This window comes from Apostichopus japonicus, chromosome 7, assembly GCF_037975245.1.
Source record: "Apostichopus japonicus isolate 1M-3 chromosome 7, ASM3797524v1, whole genome shotgun sequence".
Taxonomy (NCBI): Eukaryota; Metazoa; Echinodermata; class Holothuroidea; order Aspidochirotida; family Stichopodidae; genus Apostichopus; species Apostichopus japonicus.
The window spans coordinates 15,445,002-15,468,817 of NC_092567.1; the positions used below are offsets into that span (position 1 = coordinate 15,445,002).

The following is a 23,816-nucleotide window of genomic DNA, read 5'->3' on the forward strand; positions in this document are numbered from 1 at the left end:
ACTTGAATATGCTTCATACTTTTGTACAAGGATCACGTTTTTGCACCAGAACTCACACTACAAACAATGCAGTTTGGAGGTTTGCCAAACCAACCAAGGTTTACTCAGAAAACTATGAAGTTTACTCAGAACTGTGAAGTTTACCCAGAACTACGGAGTTTACCCAGGACTACGGAGTTTACCCAGGACTACGGAGTTTACACAGGACTACAGAGTTTACCCAGAACTGAGGAGTTTACCCAGAACTGCGGAGTTTACCCAGAACTGTGGAGTTTACCCAGAACTACGACGTTTACTCAGAACTATGGAGTTTACTCAGAAATACGACGTTTACCAAGAACTATGACGTTTACCCAGAACTATGACGTTTACCCAGAACTACAACGTTTACCCAGAACTACGGAATTTACCCAGAACTAAAAAGTTTACCCAGAGCTACAAAGTTTACTCAGAACTATGTACTGTAGTAAAATTAGAACTGATGTAACTCTGAAACTTCTTTTACCGTAATAACTTTTATTAGGAAGTTATAAATAGTAAGGCTGCATATATCCATCTAAATCTTTTGTTGCACACATAATACTTGATTCATATAGTAATCTCGTTCCATTATTAAAATGATAAAACTTTTGCAATATTTTCTTTATTTGTTTGAAATGGAAACTTGACTAGTCAGCATTGTTATGAACTTTTAAGTAATCGATCCTATGAAATATTTACCACAGTCATATGCCTATAGAGCTGTGTTAACTACAGTATTGTACAGTACTCAGTTGTGTGTCAAAATTTTGTTCATTGGTACAATTTTAATCAATTTCAATAAGGTTTTGCCTTTTTACAACTAAAACATGTTACTTCTTGAAGTAATTTCCTCCTCACTGAAGATTTTATTTCTTCTAAGGAGTTTCATCATTCCTAGGAGACTCACTCCCACCTAGGTTCAGTTATATATTACACCCGAGTGTGATTTTTATTGACCCTTAGAGAAAAGTCTGAAGTCAACAAATGTCGTCAGTTTCAAAGTGGCCACTTAAAAGTAAAGGGATATAAATACTATCGGACTGGTTGTACTAGAGGCAGTATTCCATTTAGATTTTGCCTTAAATTCTAATGATGCTTTTAATCTTTCTATTAAATGATATGCGTAACATTCTAGTCGTTCTTTTGGGTATATACTTATTTGACAGAATTCTGGTTTTAGACTCAGTCGGATCCTTGAAGTTGAAGAATTATTTAAGCGTCTTCTTTCTGTTAATGATGCAAACTTTTGAAGAAACACGAGAAGGCTCTTCGACAGAATACAGTTGAAACAGAACGTTCTTTTCTGTCCCCTGAAGACATGTTTATTATTTATATATGAAACAATTCTTTACAAAGTGTTGTTTTTTTTGTGCATAATTTAGCATTTTAAATTACCTTCATTAAGTATGATGAATAAAAATATGATTACAGAGCTCTTTATAATTCTCCACAGTCACACAAAAAATGCCCATTTTTTAAAGAATCTACACAACTTGTTTGAATGTTGGCTTTCAATGTAAAAAAAAAAAGAAGCTCACATTTGGACCTCCAGGGAGGAAATGTTCGAGATACAAGGTTACTTCTCGAGTCAAGAAATATTTGTTATCATGTTCTTGACATTTGAACATGTGACATAACACACACTTAAAAATGTCAACTCATCATTTTGACAGTGTTTAGCCAGGATATCAAATTAAGTTTATGACATTTGCAACATATCATATGACTTTCTCAAAGTGAAATGCAATCTGCAGTCAACTATTGTAAACTGCCCCACGCAAATTCAGTTTTTTTTGCTTCAAGTCAATTTTTATATCGGAAATAAAGTGCAAAGGAGATCTGTGGTTTAGTACATGTATCTTAAACATTCCATGAATATGAACACGTATAAAGTCTATACAATACAGGAGAAAACAGTTCACTTCAACGGCAAATATAAACGGTATGAAAGGAATATCATAAACACAGTACTTTTGAGCGTAGGTGTTGCTCTTGACTCAGGAGATGGTTACCGATCCAAAATGTCATAATTGCAGATGAAACTATATATATATTTATATATATATATATATATATATATATATATATATATATATATATTTACACACACAGTGTATGTATACTACAGGGAGAAGACATTTGCCTTCATGTATTTACTGTTCTTTAGTCACTCTCCATCTCTACGTTCTGAACTTATAATAAAAAAACGTATAAAAAAAAATGTTTAATATGGAAAAAAAAAATTGCACATATTAACTATAGTACAAAAGATACATATTTAAATGTCAACATTTCATAGTACATAGTTGCCACCCTTCCCTTTCCTTCTTCTCTTTCTTATGCTCTGACCCTCCAACCCCCTTCCTTTTCCCCACCCCCCCAACTCTCCTTTTCTTCTGTGTTGAATCCTAAACCAAATGTACTGTACATATAAAAACAAATGTGTGATGATGAAAAAATTCAATTGCACATAATTCTTGAGTGTACTACAAAATTCATACATGTGCTAACATTTAACAGAACATAGTTACTAGGCTGTCTTTTTTCTTACTCCTGCTGTTCCTTAACCCCCACTATCTTCTCTTCCTATTCCCCACTATCTCTCCCCCCCCACTGCCCCCTCTGTATACACTCTCCTAATAAATGTGTAATAGGCAAAAAAACCAATTGCATGAATTCCAGTACAAAGTAGAAGATAAGTCTATCTGGAGGTTACTACAATACATAAAGCTGGTCTTCCCCCCCCTCCCCACCCACCTCCATTCCCCTCTTTTACCCCTCTCTTACCCCTCTTGTCTCCCTTTCCTACTTTACCTAGAGCTGCTTCTCCCTTTAGCTCACCCCGGTCATGGACCCCTGCAAAATTTTCCTCTGCTGTTGTCCTCAGGCGACAGTGGGATATCTCAAATATATATCACACATGTGTAATTTTCCTTTGCTGTTGTCCTCATGCGACAGTGGGGAATCTCAAATATATATCACACATGTGTAATTTTCCTTTGCTGTTGTCCTCATGCGACAGTGGGATATCTCAAATATATATCACACATGTGTAATTTTCCTTTGCTGTTGTCCTCATGCGACAGTGGGGAATCTCAAATATATATCACACATGTGTAATTTTCCTTTGCTGTTGTCCTCATGCGACAGTGGGGTATCTCAAATATATATCACACATGGGTTATTTTCCTTTGCTGTTGTCCTCATGCGACAGTGGGAACCTCAAAGATATATCACACATGTAATTTTCCTTTGCTGTTGTCCTCATGCGACAGTGGGATATCTCAAATATATATATCACACATGTGTAATTTACCTTTGCTGTTGTCCTCATGCAACAGTGGGGACTCCCAAATGTATATCACACATGTGTATTCAAGATAGAGTTCAGGCAAGGTGTGGACGGTGTATGCTGTGGAAAATATTCCATGATTCGGTTCCTTTGAAACAGTTTTTTGACCGCCTTTCTGTACTTTGAGTTCATCACGAGGTAAACAAATGAGTTTGAGAAGCTGTTCGACATGGCCAACCAAGCACAAATAAACTCTACATTCCTACTGAGGTGGTCCACCAAACCGATAGCTTCCAAAGAGACCGAAATTGCTGTCGGTGCCCAGCATAGGTTGAATACGACCGTGATGATCAAAAGAGTTAAAACGGCCTTGTTGCTTTTACTCGACAACATGAAGCAAGTGTCCTTCTTTGCGGCGGCGCTGGACTCGTGCAATCGGCTCAATCGTATCAGCTTTGAATGCCTCAGCGATGCGCGGATGATGGGACAGTAAGCCGCTATCGTGACGAGGTTCGTCGGAACGAATATGAAGAAGAACAGTACGGCAGTCAACGAGCGGATTTCAGAGTAGTGAACGGAGCAGAGGAAGGCGTCCTCGTTGTAGTAACTGAACACCTTGCGGCTGTCTTTGCCCAAGAGAACCATGGCATGCAGACCGGCGGGAATTATCCAGGATAGCGCCACAAAGAGGTAGGTCTTCCTGGGGGTCAGGTGGCGCCGGTAATCCATCGGACGTAAGATGATGAAGTAGCGGTCGACGCTGATGAGCGCTAGCGTAATGACAGACGCCCCGCAGCAGGTGCCGCCGATGAACGAGGTCACCGTGCACATGGCGTCCCCGTACGGCCACTCGGAGAGATCCGCGGCCGACGGGTAGACGGCCAGGACGGTGAAACTGAGTCCAATGCAGCAGTCCACCACGGATAAATTCTTCAAGAGTACGGTGGTGGAGTGGTGCCAGAGCCGACTGGAATGTAGAACCACGATGTTGATCACGTTCCCGACGAGAATCAGAAGCGACGTCACAACGATGAAGGACGTCTGCGCAACAATGAGCCCCGGGAGTCGCTCCAACGACGAGCTGTTCGACGCGTTATCCGGGTTAGACATGGTCTTGATTTTTTTTTGGTCGTAAAATCTAGTCCACTAAATACACACAATCCATGTGGTTATATATATTCCGTTGGCTTTCTACTAAATACTAAAAACTTCAAATAAACTTTTACCATTCGTGAAGATGGGTTGGAAGTTTCCTTCCTTTCATTTTGCTTTACCCAAGAAATTCTTATTCCACAAGTCCTCTTTTGAGATCAATGGGCATGTAGTTATTTCCCAAGTTTTTCTTTCTTTCTTTTGTTTTATCTTTGGATGAAACTTAATTCCAGTTAAGAGTATATTGAAACCTCCAAAGGTGAGTATAGCACTGTACGAATGAACATCTTTAAAACGTTGAATTGTTCCTCGTAACCTCTACTACAGTATGGGACTTCTGATCAGCAGCCGAAAATGGACGAATATTCCAGACGTCAATATCTATGACCTTATGATGGTGCTGCTCAGATTATCTTCTTGTACTGCGATGCTGTTGATAAGAAAATAGCTGTACAGTTAATTTCATCCAAAGAGCTAGATTATGTAATGCGATGCTGTCGATAAGAAAATAGCTGTACAGTCAATTTCATCCAAAGAGCTAGATTATGTAATGCGATGCTTTCGATAAGAAAATAGCTGTACAATTATTTTCATCCAAAGAGCTAGGTTATGTTATACGATGCTTGTGATAAGAAAATAGCTGTACAGTTAATTTCATCCAAAGAGTTAGATATGTACTGCAATGCTTTCAATAAGAAAGTAGCTGCACAGTTAATTTCATCTAAAGAGCTAGATTATGTAAATGCGATGCTTTTGATAAGAAAATAGCCGTACAGTTAATTTCATCCAGAAACCTAGATATGTACTGCGATACTGTCGATAAGAAAATAGCTGTATGTTAATTTTATCCAAAGAGCTAGATTATGTAACACAATGCTGTCGATGAGAAAATAGCTGTACAGTAATAATTTCATCCAAAGAGCTACAGTAGAACTGTACTGCAATGCTATTGATAAGAAAATAGCTGTACAAAAATACTTTAACCAAAAAAGCTACAGATGCTCTCGATAAAAAATTAGCTGTACAGTTAATTTCATCCAAAGAGCTAGATATATTTTGCCTTGTCTATACAAAGGTTGAGTGTACACGACGTACAATGTATAAACTAAACGTAATCCTGTCCAACGTAAAAGTAAACAGTTCAGCTTTCTGAATGACCTGCATTCCTTTCCAACCTTGAGATAAATTTAGAAAAGATAAGGGGGGAAAAAACCATCAAAAGGAAAGTCCAAACAAAAACAGCCTCCTGTTTGAAAAGTAAAATATCAACAGATGGCTTCCAACTTTTCACAAAAAGTTTGAACACAATAAATACCCACACAGCTGCTACAGTACTAAGTATATTAACCTATGTCTTGTGCTTGTGTGCTTACAATAGCATCCCTCTGGTTTTAATGAAGATTTTGCCTCTACGGCTCTCCGATCAGCAACGTGAGCTATAAATTCACAGTGGCCCGGTTTTTTTGTTTTTTTTTACAAGATCCTACTTAAATGGAATAAGTAATGCATGCATTCACGGTCAGTGAAGCAAAGAGATATAAAGGACATAACAGTAAAGTGCTCTTGATTGAAAATGGCTTGCTAGTGAGGCATGAATTCAGTGCATCAAACAGGGTCATTAAATAAAAGGTGATTGAAATTTTTCTCTTCAATTTGTCAACAGATAATTGCTTTTTAGCATTATTATTATTATTATTATCATTAATATTATTATTATGATGATTTTTTTGTGTGTGTATCTTACCTTACATTCCAGACTTCTCCAAATATAAATGTCCTGTAAACTTGCCGCTGATTGTGTCATGTGATAGCTTCACTAAAAGAGATCAAATCACAGTTAACCGATGTACTCTATGTTTGTTTGGACAATGCTACGGTACAAGGATAATTATTCAGGAATCTATCTCTTCACAGTGTTGATCCAGCTTTGTCCATTTTCAGTGAAAGTCTTAGTACAAAATATTAAAACTAAATCAAGCTCTCCTTGTAGATATTTCTCTCTTTCTGTCTGTCTGTCTGAATGTCTGACTGTCTGTCAATAGGTATAGACTGCTCGGAACTCCTCCAGTATTTCAAAATAACTCCTGCACAGTTTTCCCTCCGTTGGAAAAGTACAAGCTTTTTGGTGCTTTTTTTGTTGTTGCTCTTTCTGGCGTTACCAGAACTCAAAATTTTACTACAGTCACAACTATTACCAGCTTTAGTTTGAACGAGCACTTAACTGTAACGTTAAAAATTATTTCATGCAAAAATGCTCCTGCAGTGCCTGGCTGTATGCATCTATATAGACATATATGTTCTCTATATTGCTTTCCACTCTCTCACTCTTTCTCCCTCTTGTTGCAGTTACACAAGTCTTTTTTACTTCCTCATGTATCTAACTGCAATTGTTTTTATAGCATTCCCGCGACTGTCGACTCTAGCAACTTCTCTGTTGTCGTTTTGTTTTGTGTTTTTCTGGACGGCAACGAAATGTAAGTAGAACCGGTCGACACAAAGAAATGAAAGTACTCGCGGACTTCAACTTTAATGCTTCCCTCGGCATTGCTGTTTTTAGTTTTCCTTTTCCCTTTCGCTACGTAACTTTGGTTAGTCGAATGAACTCGTTGTTTCATGAAACAACTCAATGTTTTTACAGTTACGATGACGACTGTAACAGTCAAATTTGGTTACACTACTCTTGGCACCCGAGTGTCAACACGGCTGACTCTATGAAATGTCTTCAATTAAACAGGAAGGAAGCCAGCCATTTAGCAAGATTAATCAGAGCTCTGAAGCATAGAATGTTGCATTCTTCATTGGCAAAGGTTGTTATTTGACTAATTCAGACCTTGACCAATCAGTGGAAGGGGTCTCTCTTCGAGCCTTAAAAGGTTTAGATCGCACAGTTCAATGAATATCTTGTCACATCCTACATATCCTCTTCCGTCCCTCTCGAGATAACCAAAAGTAAAAAAAGATAAAGAAAAAGGAATAATAAAGAAGGAGTAAACTCACAGAGGTCTGTGTTGATTAAAGCAGTCATGAATATTTATTGGGAATGAAGATCGAGAGACTGTTGTAAAATTAATGAAATTAATGCACCTATCAGTTCGGGTAATAAGTCTAGTTTGCGGATCATTTATAGCTATAATGTCATCTCATTGGAGCATGCATAAGTTAGAAATCATTTAACGGAAGGTCTGAAATGTTCAGAAACTCAGCGTTGCTATGTAGCAATCAGATTTAGATTGATAGGCCTACTATACCTTCATAACATATAGGGAGGTTGCATGTAGAGGCTAGCTTGTGGGAGCTGTTAAATCTTGAACCCGCAAGGGCTTATGGATTACAACTTGCACGTCGGGTCGCTTCCAATTTAACATTTTAACTCAAATTTGGAGTGCAGTCAATGTAGAAAGTTATTTCAGATGGGAAAACCATAGATTGCTCTTGGATGAAAAATCCACCCTACTATGACTCAACCGGTTATCGAAACCAAAACCTCCCGATTGCTAAGCCTCATCCCTTCAAATGCCACCACCTTTATCCAATCGACCACAGCACCAATCACAGAACCTGAAACATGCCGTCATTAGGTCATGTAACCAGCTTCAGTATTTCAAGAATCGACATTTGCAAAACTCACAAGATGAAAAATACAGACTTTGCAAAAATGAAAAAGAAACTTAAAAAAAAAATGAAGTACATGTGACTGGATGATGTCATACTGTGGCTGGATGATGTCATATTTAGACTTGATCAAGTCTCCTGCCTTGTGTGTATGTGTGTGTGTACAGTATATGTGAAGATTCATGAAATCTATGATATCTCCCAAATGGAATGAATATTTTTTTAACTGCTGATTGGGGAAGTTGAACTTAACAGATTTCTCTATCCCATAGATCAATAAACATGCTTAGGGTTTGTACTGTACGTATCTCATTTAAAAGTATTTAAATATATTGACTTTAATGTGAAGTTTAAAGTGGTTATTCCCTTACTTTAGATGATTTCTAATCTTGTCAGCATTCCTTCATTAACCCATGCACATCTCAAGAAAGATTTCTGAAAAATATTTTTTAAAATGTGAGAAATTTAGAAACCTTGAATAAGTTGAGAACCAATAAATCTGTCACTCTTTATGGTCATCTTCAACTGTTTGCTCATATTATCATTGAAGAATTCAGTCTAACCAAATAATTCTAAAGCTTTCAGATTTTCTTATTCGATGGTGTACTTTAAAACTTCTATCGTCGTGTGCCATTCATTGGTTGGATGCATTACGCAACCACGTATGCACAGTTATGTACTATTTCATCTCTTTTATCTGGATACTATTCAGTTCGCAGATTTAATTTAGCAGTGATTAGGTCTCTGTTTGTTAAGTCTGTCACAGAGACCAAATCAAGCCCCTCCCCCCCCCCCCGGCAACCCACTTAATAAAAGTAGCTATTCTTCAGAGCCAGACCAGTCTTGTCTAATATGTATTAAAATTCTCTACCTTGATCAGATTTAGCCTTAATCTGTAGAAAGGCCTACATAGCTACCAGACTAAATCTCGAGAGAACATTGTCCCATGTTTACCGATCGGCTAATTTATTTCCTATCGCCGGGACCGTTTCTAAGAAAGTTTATGTATTTTTGTCGAGCAATTTTCTTCTTTTAAATGAGTTTTTCGGCTCGACTGCCTCTCCATACATTTATTCTCTTTGATGTTTTCATCATCCGGGTGTGACAAAACTCTAAGAGGCCTTTAATGCCACTCTCAATAACCTTTTGCATCGTCTGTTCGTGCGTGACGTCAATTGACAAGGCCTTTTTGTCAAGCTAGTTAATAAGTCCTTCTGCTTTCGCTTTGACAATAGTTGGAGCAAAAAAACAAAAAACACTTACACCCACACGATTCACCTTTGCTCCGTTGAACGCAACACGCCTGTGTGCCACTAAATGTTATCTCTAATTGAAGCCTTGATCGAAAATAATCAGCCCAGTTTGGTGATGAACATTTCTTTGTGTGAAAAGTCAGTCAAGTGATGGCTTGGATTCTTCCGGAAGGTTTTGTTATATATATATATATATATGCAAGGCTGTTTGAGCTTTATGTCCTATTTACTGATAAGGCCACTTTGTTCCAGATATTTTTATGATGTCTTGAAAAGGAAAGAAAATGTTTGATAGCTAGTCATTTTCTATGTCATGAAAGCCGGCCTTTTTTATCAGGAAATAAAATCCTTTGGCCTGGGAGGAGGATAGCTTTCAATATTTATTATTTATTACTACGTGATGTTTTAAAAGTGAAGAGAAGAAAAACAGAAAACAATTTGAAATGCAAAGAATGATTGGTTACAAAGAAAATGGGTTTGAAATGTCGATGACATCAGAAATACAAGTCCAGAGTGCCTTCATGAAAATGAAAAGAAAATCTACAAAGATTAAGATGGCAAAAATGATAAGTTAAAAAAAATGGGTTTGAAATGTCGATGACATCAGAAATACAAGTCTAGAGTGCCATCATGAAAAGATAAAGAAAATCTTCAAAGAATGAAAAGGCAAAAATGATAAGTTAAAAAAAATGGGTTTGAAATGTCAGTGACATCAGAAATACAAGTCCAGAGTGCCATAATAAACGGCAAAAATTTAAAGGACACATGGTATATTTACAGATTTTATTTACAGATAATAGTTTGGTGTAAATTGTGGTATAAATTTGAGTTTCTACTTTGATTCATTAATTTCATCAGTTGACAGTCAGCTGAAGAAAAGGGAGAAATTTGTTGGCAAAAGTTTGAAAACTTTGTGATATGCTTTAAACAAGGAAGACAGTCTAGTCAAATTTATCTCAAGGGAGAGAGATCTAGGTAGAGCAAAGATGTTGGGAGTGGAATGGAGGGACAAGTCATGTAGGAGAGGGCCGGTTGGGTAGGGATACATAACTCTACGGTAGGGGTCGGGAGGACAAATTCCCTGGAAAGTGTTTGCAATTAAGCACTTTCGTGGGACATTTTCTGGCCTTTCTAGGACCCAAATGCCAATATCTTATGGTACATTAATGAACTCTTAGCTCATGTCTTTAGAGAAAAGGCCCTTACTGCCACCTGAAATGGAGGGCAATCCACTACTACAGACAAAAAGGACCAAGACTAACATGTGTTAAGATTGTTTTGATCTTTCTCTCGCCTGCAGGACTCCCCTTCACCAGAAACGATGTCAGGTCTGCCTGTAACGTCTTCCTCCATGCCGCAATACTGCAGGAGCAACAGAAGAATAAACTCGCCCAAGTCTGTTCACTGATACAAGACGCAGTCAGCTAAAGGTCTGAGAGATCTATAGATGCAAAAAATAATATATCACGGAACATTTGAGGCCAAGATAGAAAGAACAACCAAGGAGTACCTTGTAGCTGCCGAACAAGTATAAACAGAAACCTTGTTACAAGCCGACTTAATTGGGAACATTTCAGGAAGTTAAATATCATATATCATATAAATATATATATAAACTCAGGTGATACTGAATATATATAAATATATACCCTCGCATGGTACAGTATATATGACTGCTTTGTTTCTTAATAGGAGGAGTTCGTGCACGTTTAGACCAAGAAGGATAACATCATTATATCTTCAAAAGCCATTTGGTTAGAGTAGAACTGGAAATTTATAGTTCTTCATTTCATTTTGTTTTGTTTCATTTCATTATGTTTCATTTCATTATGTTTTGTTTCATTTCGTTTCATTCTGCTTCATTTAATTTTGTATATGTATAATATGTAAGAAAGAAAATATACCGTTATATATCTTTGAAGCCAAGCATATAGAGTACGTGGCACATATAACATTTCTAATGTGATGAATATTTTGTTGTGAGAGGGTTTTTTAGTTGTCTCTTTAATGGAGACAGTCTGTGTCGTTAAATATCTTCAAAGCCAGTCGGTTAGAGTAGAATTGGAAAATTTGATTTCTTAATTTCGTTTGATTTCATATATAAGATTGATATGTCTCTCTTTTTTTTTTAAACCAAGGTTGAAGAGTTATTATGTAGAATCTACAGTATAATATTTGGTTATAAGTGGGCTTTATGATTCTACCTTTGAAAATATTCTGTGTAGTAGAAAAAAACTTACCCGATCTATTTTAGTAGATTGTAGGACTATCTGAACATCTCTTGAGTCAGTTTTCTTAGACTTAGTCCAGTTCAAAGTCACTTCTCTCTGTTTGTTACATACACAAATTAAAGTTTTGAAGAATTAAAGTTTTGTTTCCTATACCTAGCTGTCCCCTGGTGTGGGGGTTGGGGGCGGGGGGTCAGAAGCCACAGTGCCTTGCATATGGTGTAACTAGAGACAACACCCCAGTTTCATTCGTTTCGATTCAAAGCAATTGGGGAAAATTTATGAAGTAAAATGTATGTTAAATTTCTACAACTTAAATAATGGACCCAATCAACAATCAGGTTTAAAAATAGTTCAAAATATTTAACAAAGTTGCCTTTCTAAGCTATTTCCTATGGAAGTTGTAAAATATTCAATGTAGATTGGAGGGGGGAGGGGGGGGGTGATGTAAGGAGAGAAGAAGATGAAGAGGTACAAAGAGAAAGAAATTTAAAATGGGTTTCTTTATCTCCTATTCTCCCTCCCTAGTCCCTACTCTGTGTTTTTTATAATTTTTTTTAAGTTTTTATTATTGCCATCTTTAATGAGGATAATCCCGCTCAGTGCAGAAACACTGCTTTCCAGAGGAGCCCTCAATTATTTTTTTATGGTTTAGCCATTAGATACCACTTATGTCACAAAGTGCATTTATAATACTAAAATATACATGTTATTTTCTCATCATTTAATACCTTCTTTAGGGCATTTCTATTTCTAAATGTCAAACATGTATGAAACATTTAGTCAAGCTAGTACTTTGTTAACCTTAGCATGAAATTAAACCTTGACCCCATTTAGTTTTTCCCCTCAATCACTCTCCTTTATTAATGCAGCGTCACTACGCGACACTTTCACCGTCGACCGGATAGACGGCATCTCGATCATTAGACACGCTTTTCATCTTCTCCATAGTCAATCTACGTGTTAGCAAAGATCCAAAAATCTGTCATAATTATTTGGCAATTTTTCAACATCAAGTCACACATCTCATCGAATCTATTTTTATCTCTGATTATATCAACCTCTCAGCCTCTTAACGACTTCCCCCGCGCCATAATTGATGATATTGGTAGAACCTATTTGGCGATGAAATCTCGGGGGGGGGGATTTTTTTTCCCATTTACATTCGTTAATGAGATGGCTCGATGATAGTAACGCAATTTGTTTGTTTTGATCTTTGTTGCATCATTGTCTTATAATTTCAGACTTCCTCAATTGTAAACATTCTGATTGCAGTAGATATCTATATATATATTATATATCGTATACGAGTGCATAATGCCCACGTCATAACAGTCAAACTTTATTACCTCCTAGGTGTATCATTTTAATAAGTTTATTGGCTAGCATTTCTAATGGTGACTATTGTTTAATAATATATAATATATATAATATGTTAATATTCTGCACAGGACTTGGGCTGTCTCTCTGTAGTTGGTTTATTAAACTGGACGGATGTGTGGTGCTTGTTGCAAGTGCTGGGGATGTTATGATAAGGATATTACTCATTCTCCCCCCACCCTTTTCCTCATCACCTTCATTCTCAATCTCCACTCCCCCCCCGTACCTTCAGTTCTCTGCATTCTATCAACATAGGATGTGCTGTGGCCAAGTGGATAAAGGTGGTGGCATTTGAAGCAAAGAGGCATGGCAATGGGGAGGTTTCCGGGTCGTGCCCGGGTTATATAGTAAGGTTGGTTTTCATCCAAGAGCAATCTACGGTTTTCTAGCGGAAATGACTTTCTAAATTGAAAAGATTTCAAATTTGAGTCAAAATGTTACATTGGATGCCACCCGATAGTAAAGTTGTAATCCATAAGCCCTTTTGGGCTTCTCCCACATTCGTAGTTGCTCAATTTTGTAAAAATAACTGCCTGATTATTATATTATTATAATTATTATTTTTATTTTTTTATTTATTTTTTTACTTTTTTTAATTTATTTTTATTTTTTATTTTTTATTTATATTTATTATAGGCCTATGTATGAATAAATTTCATCTTCCATTCAGAAAGAAGACAATTCAAAGTTGACACACTGTACATCAGATATGCATCAGAGAGCAGACTCAAGCATCTTTCAGATAGTTTTGGGTTTTAATAGCTATTCAGGGACCACAGCATACATGACTGTGTGAACACAATACATGGTCATATACTTAAAGGGTGTGAAGACTCGCGCACAAGGAAATGTCTCACGCCGGTAATCTGACCTAGTTTCGACTGACGTGTAACAGAAGTGTTAGACACCACCATCGATCCCAGAAAATACACACACAGCTTGTTACCATCGATAATTAGAAACTAGTGTACAGTCACTACATGCAGCTATGGTCAATACCCATAACACAGTGTACATAGCAGCGATGGACATCTCAGCAGGGAGTTGTTATGGAACTCCCTGATCTCAGATCCAGATACTAAGATAACAAGGTATCACGTTTCATTACTGTCTGCATTTTGTAGCAATAAGAAAAAAACTTCACTTGCAAGCAACGGAAAGTTAACTTTTTCACAGAGCGGCACGCGGTTTGGGGCGAGTCTTCAATGCCTTTAATGTTTTGTATACATGTAGAATATTCTATAAAAAGGACTCAATGAAATCAATGAATTCCTTAAGGTATGTACAGGTATTTATGAAGGCATACCGCAAAACTCAGGGTAATTTTACCTTACCATAGAATTTCTAAATTTGTCTTAACCTTGAAATGCCCTTCAAGTGGATAAATCCTTTCCTTTCCCTTCTCAACCCCCCCCCCCCTCCCTTACAGCAGTTTGGTTCATAGAAGATCAAAAGCCTAGCCTCAAAATTCGATTGGAAATGTCCAATAAAAGACAGCTTACTGATGCTAGCCTATATCACCTTAAAGGCATTGAAGACTTGCCCCAAACCGTGTGCGGCCATCTGGAAAAGTTAACTTTCTGTTGCTTGCAAGTGACGTTTTGTTCGTGTCACTACAAAATGCAGACAGTAATGAAACGTGATACCTTGTTATCTTTAGCTGGACCTGAGATGTCAATCGCTGTATGGTTTATACACTGTGCTGTGGGTATTGATCACAGCTGTATGTACTGACTGTACACTAGTGTCTAATTACCGACGGTAGCAAGCTGTGTGCGTATTTTCTGGTATCGATGGTGGTGTCTAACACTTCTGTTACACCTCATTTGAAACTAGGTCAGATTATCAGCATTAGATGTTTCTTTTTTCTACGCCTTTGCACCATTCAACCTCATGGGCTCAACATTCAGGAAGGACATGATTAACTTTTCTTCTGTCCCCCCTCCTTCTCCCCTTGTTCTCCCCCCCCCCATTCACTCCTCTTCTCATAGCTCTCTTCCACCCCTTTGTCTTCACACCTTTCTGTCTTTACACCAGGAACCATAACCATAGAATTTCTAATTTTGTCTTCACCTTGAAATGCCCTTCAAAGTAGATAAATCCATTCCTTTCCCTTCTCACACCCCCCCCCCCCTCCCTTATAGCAGTTTGGCTCATAGAAGATGAAAAGCCTAGCCTCAAAATTCTATTGGAAATGTCCAATAATAGTCAGCTTACTGATGCTAGCCTATATCACCTTAATTCATGCTATCTATCAGTTTCGTTCTGAATATTGCATTATCTTCCACTCAATCCATTTTCTTCCGTCTCTTTCAATACAAACTTGCTTTCATTTTGTCTGGTACATCCCGTCTCGTTCGTGACAATTATAATGATGATTCTTTCTCTCTCAAGGGTTCTGTTCGTCTGCTCATGTCTCTATATAATTAATGCTGCCCTTTGTTTATATTAGTGAGTAATATTTGATCTCGTCAAAGCAAAGAATGTAGTCATTCCCAGTAAGCATGTTTCATTAGTTCTCCACTGCTGGGGTGAAAGTACCATTCAACCCCCCCCCCCCCCTTCTTTGTTGATTTTTGATATTATTTGATACTAAAAGCAATATTAAAGTGACAAACCATTAGACGATGTTGTCAAGGTATATTTCAAATAGCGACAAAACGTTTCAAAATTCTGACTGCGTTTTTGGGATTAATTATTCAATCATAATCATTAAGAATTGTCTGGCAGATAGGTTAGGGTTAGGAATGGAAAGGAATTTTTCATTGCTCTGTTAATAACTTAACTTACATGTAATTTGTAATGTTTCTTAGTTTTCTTAATTCAGTGCAGTGTTGTTTGGATTTTTTTATCAATACATTTATAGTATTAAGATTGTCTTAAAATTTCCTGACCAATTAATATGCAAGTTACTTTTGCATGAGTTAATAAGTATAGTTAAATGGATGCTGCATCCCATGCTGTACATATCTGGTACCAAGGTATAACTGAACCCACACATCACTACTCGGTAGTAGAATTCTGGTTGAAAATGTTTGCATAACACTGATGTAATATTTGACATAAATTTTTACTATGTAGTATTTTACTACCAGGGTTAGATACTTTAGAATGACATGTATGTACGGTTTAAACCCATTTGCTTTGCTGTTTCACCATTTAACAAAAGGTTAATGCATGACAGTTATGTAAAGACTGTTTGACTGACGCAAAGTGTTATAATGGAGGCCATGAAACTAGTCAGAGCTTTATGAAATGATTATGCTTCAAAATTGACCGATCACCGAGAAATTCTTCTGGTACAATGAGTACTGTATCTGCATAAATTATGTGATTGAGTAATGTATGTTTTTTACATCTTTTACCATCATTACTATAGCTAATAGTGGATACACATATTGATAGGTGACCTTCATAAGAATAAATAATATATAACCTTCCAATCAACTGGCTGAAGTCTGCCTGCCCGGGTGTGACTATAAGGTGTAAAAGAAATCAATGTTTTTTTTAAGATGTAAATGCACTGGTAAACAGTATTATATATACAGTACAACTACCAACTGTGACACTTTTTTCCATAGTGGTCCAAGTACAAGACATTTCTCAATGTAAAGGTCATGATGAAAATCATGAATATAGAATATTAATTGAAAAGTTGTGAAATTTGTGAGTATTACTCCTTTTGGAGGTACCATCTGGAATCAGAACTTTCGGGAGGGGGGTGGGGGAGAGAATCATAACAAATCTTGGATTTGCACCCAAAGTTTGGTAAAAAAATGGTAAAGAAAACTACAAATGTACTTTTTGAGGTCAGAGTTCAAGTATTGTTATGAGGCCAAGTCCAATGCTGGAAGTTTGGACATATGTGACTGTTTTTACCCTTTTAGCATATTTGAGATTCAATGTTCTAGCAAAAGATAACAAAAATTAACATGTGTTTTTCATGACTACAAGTTTTGTCTGTAAGTTTTCTTAACATATTTTTGTTATGAATTTTTCCATCATATTACTTCATTATATGCTATTCATGCTATGGGTGGTGTGCTATCATGTATTTATAGGCATATAATCACCAATAAGCAAACGTTCTTGCTGTGAGAAAACAAACCATATTAAACATATTTTTTAATGTTTTAAAGTTTTTATTTGTCATAAAAATCTTTATAGTACTGATGAAAAGTATGAATAAAGAAACATACATAACTTAATAATTTTTGTGAACATTTCTTCCTTTTGAAGGGCACCATCTGAAATCAGAACTTCTAAGGTAACTTACAACATATTACAGAAATTTGGAATGAAACTAGTGATAAAGGGTAATAAATTGTGCTACTGGCATAATGTGCTTCAAAGTAACTTTTGTGTTCAAGTTTGATTAGATTCTGATACTTTTCCACTGTTAAAGTCAAACCACAATATGCTTGAAATCAGATTAATTACCTACAGTCAGGCCACTACCATGTATACTTCTGGGTGATTGTATCTCCCCCAAAATAAAATTAGGGAATGGCAATTAACCCCCATCCTCTCCCCTTCCTCCCCCCCCCCCACCTGGCAGAAATCTTAGTGTACAGTACATACATATATAACATGTATAAGTGGTAGAAGCTAAGTAGTCAAATATTCTTAAGCAACGTTTCAAACATTTCAAAATACTGCACCTAAGCACCCTCCATCCTACCAAAATTTCTCACAGGGGCATTGTCACCTTTAGACCTGTTCCCACAATGGCACAGCATTTTAGCACCCCCCCCACCACCCCTTGTGTAAGAAAAAGTAGTTGCATCCCTTGTAACAGTGGAAAAAAAGTGAAAATAACTGTCCTACGTTTATATATGGGAATAGTATCATAACAAAGTGTCTGGGTGACAGAATTATTTTTAAATCACAATAGTTTTGGCAACTTTCTGCTTTTTAATTGGTGAAAAAACAAACCCAAGTGGTTACTTTGGTTGCATCAGATGCAGTTTATCTCTGAGTACAATATGGCCATTGTTTTATTTTTTTTTCACTTGGCAAGCCAATACAAAAATGCTTCTCTAAGACATGGACAATTATCTAAGTAAGCTTCTACCCCATCTGTAGATTAAACTAATGACCTTTACCAAAGAACTTTCAAGCATGTTGGTTCCCATGATCCAATTCAGCAGTTATACTCTTGCTTGAATCTAATCCCAAAGTAGTCTTTGCTAGAAAATCCCTCGCAGATGTTCCTTTCCGATATATAATCCCACTTTCTACTCATTTTCCGAATCGCTTTCAAGTTTGACAGGAGTTTCTCTACTGGCAGGAGTACTGGTTTCTACAGTCTGCGTATTACCGCCATTTCCATCCTTACTTTTCTGAACTTTGGCTAGAACCTTATCCAGCCGCTTTATAAATAAATCCACGTCATCTTTCGTCATTCCTATCGCTGCGGCAGCCGTTAGGTATGCGCAGGGGTAACTGTTTGTATGCGACTGGAATCCTTGGAAGACGTGACCTCCGATCTCTTTAGTGACGCCTCTGGGTACTACTCTGTGAAATAAAAAATAATAGATTGGACAGGGTTGCCAAGCTCTCATGTCATGTTTTGGACTTAAGTTTGAGCTTCCTGTTTCTAAAGAAAGGAATTGCTGCATTTTTAGGTCCAAAGATATCCACCTAGCATTTTGAGTCACAAAGGTATGAATTTTTTAATTTGGTAATATTTTTTAAACATACAGTATCTGGCAACAGCAGATTGAATGATGTATCTTCAGCAAGTCAAAAAAAAGTTATAACTTACACTCAATCTTTTAAAGTCACAAGCTAATTCAAAATGGCTGTAAGAGGAGGTCGCAACACATGACTGCATTGGAAAAGTTGAGACTTTTTACAACTTTCTTTTAGTGGTTGCAGTGCTGTATAAACTTCTCCCAGAAGTGAGGGCGCTATTAGGTTATAAAAAAAAAAATTCAACACAAGGTATTACTTGAGGTAAGTTCAAAATTTGATGGGAATCTGCTGTTTTGTAAACATGGTGATGGTTACAACAGGAATTTACTGCTACTTTATTAAAATGCTTCTCTAACGAATGCGTTGATATAAGATGAAGATATGAAAAAAAATTTGATTGTATTTCATTTTCACAGTTAACTATGGATCAAACTTGATGACTGGTCCTGGCAGTGAACTTTTACTTAGCCCAAAACTACAGTAACTGTTGTTTTAGAGTATGCACCTTTTGAGCAGAAAGCAAAACTTCAAAACATACAGTATGGATGGAGTGATTCCCTAGTATATACTTGAGTGAATCTTGCAGAAACTGTAACATTTGGCTTTGAAACTTGATTACCATGGGTGCAGATCTGCTTGTTAAATATTACTCAAATCAAGAAAAAGAGAAAAAGATTAGCAACACAAAACCATGATAATGACCGTACCTTGCACCAGACACGCATCTTGTAAATAACATGGACCCAAGCTCCGTCACCAGTTTACTATCGGCTTCGCTGTCAAACTTTTCCAAGCTCATGACCATCGAGATGGGATTGTGCGGCGTCTCGAGCAAACGTTCGTCGTATTTCTCTGCCAGTGCCGATAACTTCTCCTTCAGGTGTTTGAAAACGTCTTTCCTCTTCTGCAGTAGTGATTTGTAACCTTTGGCCCCGAGGGTCAGAAACGTTACGAAGAGGTCAATGGAGGGCGATGCAGATGCCCTGCCCGGATAAGTCTGACTAATTTTCTCTATCAACTTTTCGTCGAAACCTGCTATGATTGACCCACCAACGGGTACCATGAAATTTTTATCCGTGCTTTGGACGAATACGTCCACTCTGCCTACTCGAGCTGCTTCTTGCACCAGGTGGCAACATTTGGACATCTGAAGACCGTAGGCATTGTTCACGACATGTGGGATGTCTTCCGTCTTACAGATTTTGGCGACTTCATCTAATCTGTCCGGGGTACGAGGAGCAAAACAGGAAGTGGTTGTGTAAAGGCAGAGAATATTGCCAGCGCCAAGTTCAGCAATCTTTTCTTTGATTGCTTCCACGTCAGTCCTGAGTTCATCTCCTTCCAGTTTATTCTCGATGACAATCGGTTTGAATCCAGCAGTGAGAATGGCCTTGAAGCAGGACTTCTGGTCGATACGCGACCAAATGATGTACTTTCCGTCGGGTCGGAGCTGCCTCAGTGTTAAGAAACATAACACTAGGCTCATGCCTGTTGCCATGGGAACTACAAAACAGGACTTGGTTGATTTTATACCTGTAATGTATGAACAGACAATTCAAATGAATTGATATATATTTATGTATGAACTATTGAATTAGATGGATTATCAATTCAACATAAGCTACTTTAGTGTTTAGTGAACATAATTGGAAAAACACATAAAACTGCCATATTTTTCCCTTTTTTACTAAAGAACAAATGTATGCTCCTAAAATCATCTAAAATTTATAGACACCATTTTCCCCAGCCTTTATGTACATGTGGGTCCATGATTACAAAACTTTGTCACTGCATGTATTAAAATGGCTCAATGATGACACAACTGCATTTTACCACCAATCCACTGACTATTATTGTGTTTACACTTTCTTGCCATTGTCAGTAAATGCCAGCTGTTTGAGTCATTGTTTATGTAAAAGGATACTCCAGAGAAAAATGATATTTTTGGCTAAACAAAGAGGAATCAATTACTAAGCATCCTCGTGAAATATTCTAGGCAATTCCAGCATCGTGTTTTCAAGATATTGACAGTTGAAGTTGTCACAGTCTGGGCCATTAGTGGACTTGAATTAAATAAGTATGACATCAGTTGGACACTCACAGCATAAATATTTTGTTTTTCTTTCTTTCTTTCTATCTTCACTTTTCTTCACTTTTTGACCTTGGATGGGATAGGATTCCAAAATTTCCTCAGGACTTTTTCTTTTAAAATTATCTTCTTATTTTTAGAAACTGCATATATTTGGTGGCATTATATATACATTATCAAAGAAAACTGGACATGACCAGCAAAACTAAGGGAGGAACGTCAAGACGTTAAAGAGGAACGAGGGAGGAGTAATTATATATTTATGTAAAGAATGGTGCCTAAGTCCAGATTTTGAGTCATAACCGAGGAGGTGTATTTTTTCTTAATTTTTAAGTACCTGCAAGTCGTATGATATCCAAGGCCATGGCATTAGTCATCACCGACAGTATACTGGACCCTGCAGCCTTGGGTTGGATGGCTGTGATGTCACCAGATCTCCCGATACCATGAGCCAACCTGTTCAAAATCAAATCAACTTCAAATGGTTATTTCTGGTCAATTTCAAGATACATACTCTACAGTGCTAGAAATCAATCAAATATCAGCATGTTTGACTGTTGACTAAAAGCTGCTTTACTTCTTATCAAGCATTTTAGATTAATTGCCATACCTTGAGTTGTAATTGACCACTTGACCAAACAATCAACAAATATCATAATTACAGGGACCCCTCCATCCTACTTTCCCCCCACCCAACTCCTCCATCCTTAAATTAAACAGAACTTCTGCAACTTTTGAGTTAAAAGGCAGGATAACCTGTGATACAAAAATTATCATTTGGTTTTGTCTTGTAGGATGAATGTCATTGGCTGAAGTCCAGAATTGCTAAAAGTACCCTGGGCAAATGACCAAATGTTCTAGGGCCATCAATTTTAAACATGACAGGCTACGTCACCAGGATTTTAAAACTCCATGACAACTTATTCTTGAGGCTTTTTGGAAATATTATTAAAGTGGGCATCCCGATGACAAATACTGAAGTTGAAACTACCTGATATAGCTACCTGAAGTGTCGCCTAGCAACGATCCCAGATACAACTCTTCCTTCTCTTTCTCCTGCCCCACAGTTGCCAGGGAAATTGTTGCTATCCATGACAGAGAGTTCAGACAATAGCATCTCAATGTCAGCATCATCCCATCCATCTTCTGGTAGCTTTCTCTTCTCTAACAGCAATCGGATTTTGTTCTCTCGACTTCGCCTTGAATCTCGACCCTGGTCCACGTAGCTTGCAGGGATGAGTTTCCTGCACAAGCTCTCACATTCAGGGTTCATGGTGAGAGATGAGAAGTCTTTAAGGTTCTGAGAATTCCTTCTACTGTATGACACCAAAGGAGGAGATGAATAAAGTGATTTTTGTCCCTTACACAACTGGTACTCAACGCAAAACAAACATTACTGCCCGATCTTTCCTCTCATAACAGCGAGGAGAGATCCAAACAAAAGTTCATCTACTGGCTTATAATACAACAAAATTGTGTTTTTTCAATAAATGATCAATAAATTACAAGGAAACTTTCTTATCAAATATGACTTAAGGCTAACCAGGAACAAATTGCCACTTGGTGGGGTGTGAGCATCTTTCCTCTCATAACAGCGAGGAGAGATCCAAACAAATGTTCATCTACTGGTTTATAATACAACAAAATTATGTTTTTTCAATCAATGATCAATACTCTACAACTTAAATTTCTTATCAAATATTGCTAAAGTGGGAAGTGAGCATAAAAGCAGTCAAACATGCAAAAAATAAACTGTGTTGGGGGGAAAATCTCACAGCACAGTAGGCAAAAGTACCTACCATGGAGAGTCATGTGAAGTGCTCCCAGGTGCTACTAACATATTATTTAGCCCTTTGTCAGTTCAAAGAGAATCAAGCGTTCCATTGACAATGAACGCCACTATAATGGGTATTTATGGTAACTTTAAGAAATTATTGCATAGGTTTGGGTGACAAAGTGGTTGAGATTAACTTTCTGTCTCATAAAAAGCTTGATCTGAATGGACCCTGGCTACTATTAGAACATCTACTGTCAGTCTTATAGATTGCTTACGGCAGTCACTCCTATCGTTTCATACGTGCTTGTTTACGTCCAAAATCGGCAATGAGCCTTGCCTTGACAAGGGGCAATGCTTTATTGTGTCTATGTACATTTGTGTGCAGTCCTGATAAGCTGCGTGTGTTCCAGCTGCAGTACGACTGTTTGAAAGAACATACTCAAAATAGGATTTGGGAATTGAAAACTGCAATTACCATTGGAAATATGTATCACTTAGCAAGATTACACTGTTTGCATTGGTTCACAAGGAATTTGTTAGCTGTGAGATCAGGACATTAGCTGTTGAAGAATACACATTCAAGGGGTACTTTAAGAGTTGAGTGCTACAAGGAAGCATATCAAATGACCCTCGGTGGTTGGTACGTCATTTTATTTGCGCGTGTCTTCAATGAAAAACACAGTTCAGGTTAATTTTACGACGATTCGACCATAGGCCTAACGTTAGTCAAAGCGCTAACTTGACTGATAAAATGTAACTAGTAAGATTACTTTTTCGCGTAACTAGTACCGTACATATATTAGCAACCAATAATCACGTTAGAGCTACATTTGGATACACTAGCATCATATCTGCGTCGAAAATAAACAGGTCATACGCTTAATATAGAAATTTGGCATTATCACCGATGTAAATAGAAAGGGCGCACCTTCCGTTACTCACTAAATTATGCAATCTCCAAATTTGGCAAGTCGGACGTCAGGGCTGGTTTTGGAAACTGGTAATTTGTTCATAAAACGTTGCGACCATAATTTCGTGCTTGTAAACTGCTATAGGAATAGAGACGTACCTAGCCAGTCTGCTATGCATTCGGCTTTTCCAACATGGGCCCAGTACTGCCAAGTACAAACAACTCAGGCCGGAATTGGGAAGGATTGCAGCGATGCCCGAACTGTCACCTAGGCGCGGTGTAGTTGCCCTTGCCGCCGAGAGCCAGGTCGGACCCCATGGGATAATATGGCACCGGTCCCTATGAAGTCTTCACCTTTCAATAATTATATTATTAAAATGAGAATAAAGTTAATCCATCCAATAT

General features: G+C 37.4%; 3 protein-coding genes across 7 annotated transcripts in view; 1 reads left to right on the forward strand and 2 right to left on the reverse strand.

Annotated features, from left to right (window-relative positions):
* Nucleotides 1–11,068, forward strand: part of LOC139969440 (lipoyl amidotransferase LIPT1, mitochondrial-like) — a 41,785-nt gene extending 30,717 nt beyond the window's left edge. Inside the window, exon 9 of one of the 2 annotated variants that reach the window (XM_071974398.1) lies at nucleotides 31–3,242. In XM_071974398.1, coding sequence (XP_071830499.1) covers nucleotides 31–137 — 107 coding nt within the window. In that variant the 3' untranslated portion in view covers nucleotides 138–3,242. Of the gene's footprint in view, nucleotides 1–30; nucleotides 3,243–10,630 lie in introns of those variants that run through there. The other variant, XM_071974397.1, reaches the window with a different exon arrangement.
* LOC139969441 (G-protein coupled receptor 52-like) lies at nucleotides 1,318–7,214 on the reverse strand. Of its 3 annotated transcripts, none has more exons than XM_071974402.1 (3): nucleotides 6,210–7,214; nucleotides 3,338–4,895; nucleotides 1,318–3,146 (listed from the first exon to the last, which is right to left on the reverse strand). In XM_071974402.1, exon 2 carries the CDS (start codon nucleotides 4,421–4,423, stop codon nucleotides 3,383–3,385), a length of 1,041 nt encoding a protein of 346 aa, XP_071830503.1. In that variant the 5' UTR covers nucleotides 4,424–4,895; nucleotides 6,210–7,214; the 3' UTR covers nucleotides 1,318–3,146; nucleotides 3,338–3,382. The 3 variants fall into 3 exon arrangements, with proteins under 3 accessions (XP_071830503.1, XP_071830502.1, XP_071830501.1); XM_071974401.1 differs by having other exon boundaries at nucleotides 1,318–3,210; XM_071974400.1 differs by having other exon boundaries at nucleotides 1,318–4,895; nucleotides 6,210–7,210.
* A 6,432-nt stretch (nucleotides 11,069–17,500) lies between the features above and the next one.
* Nucleotides 17,501–23,577, reverse strand: LOC139969439 (O-phosphoseryl-tRNA(Sec) selenium transferase-like). Of its 2 annotated transcripts, none has more exons than XM_071974395.1 (5): nucleotides 23,444–23,577; nucleotides 21,729–22,040; nucleotides 21,062–21,180; nucleotides 19,343–20,168; nucleotides 17,501–18,455 (listed from the first exon to the last, which is right to left on the reverse strand). In XM_071974395.1, exons 1-5 carry the CDS (start codon nucleotides 23,512–23,514, stop codon nucleotides 18,176–18,178), a joined length of 1,608 nt encoding a protein of 535 aa, XP_071830496.1. In that variant the 5' UTR covers nucleotides 23,515–23,577; the 3' UTR covers nucleotides 17,501–18,175. The 2 variants fall into 2 exon arrangements, with proteins under 2 accessions (XP_071830496.1, XP_071830497.1); XM_071974396.1 differs by having other exon boundaries at nucleotides 23,430–23,549.
* Between the last annotated feature and the right edge of the window lie 239 nt (nucleotides 23,578–23,816).

Bases quoted from the DNA above. Each gene is read 5' to 3' on its own strand.
- LOC139969441 (XM_071974402.1), bottom strand. From the start codon at position 4,423: ATGTCTAACCCGGATAACGCGTCGAACAGCTCGTCGTTGGAGCGACTC.
- LOC139969439 (XM_071974395.1), bottom strand. From the start codon at position 23,514: ATGAACAAATTACCAGTTTCCAAAACCAGCCCTGACGTCCGACTTGCC. The intron at 22,041-23,443 runs GTGAGTAACGGA...GGTGTCATACAG, and splicing joins TTTGGAGATTGCATAATTTA to TAGAAGGAATTCTCAGAACC. The intron at 21,181-21,728 runs GTAGCTATATCA...GATTTTGAACAG, and splicing joins GTTGCTAGGCGACACTTCAG to GTTGGCTCATGGTATCGGGA.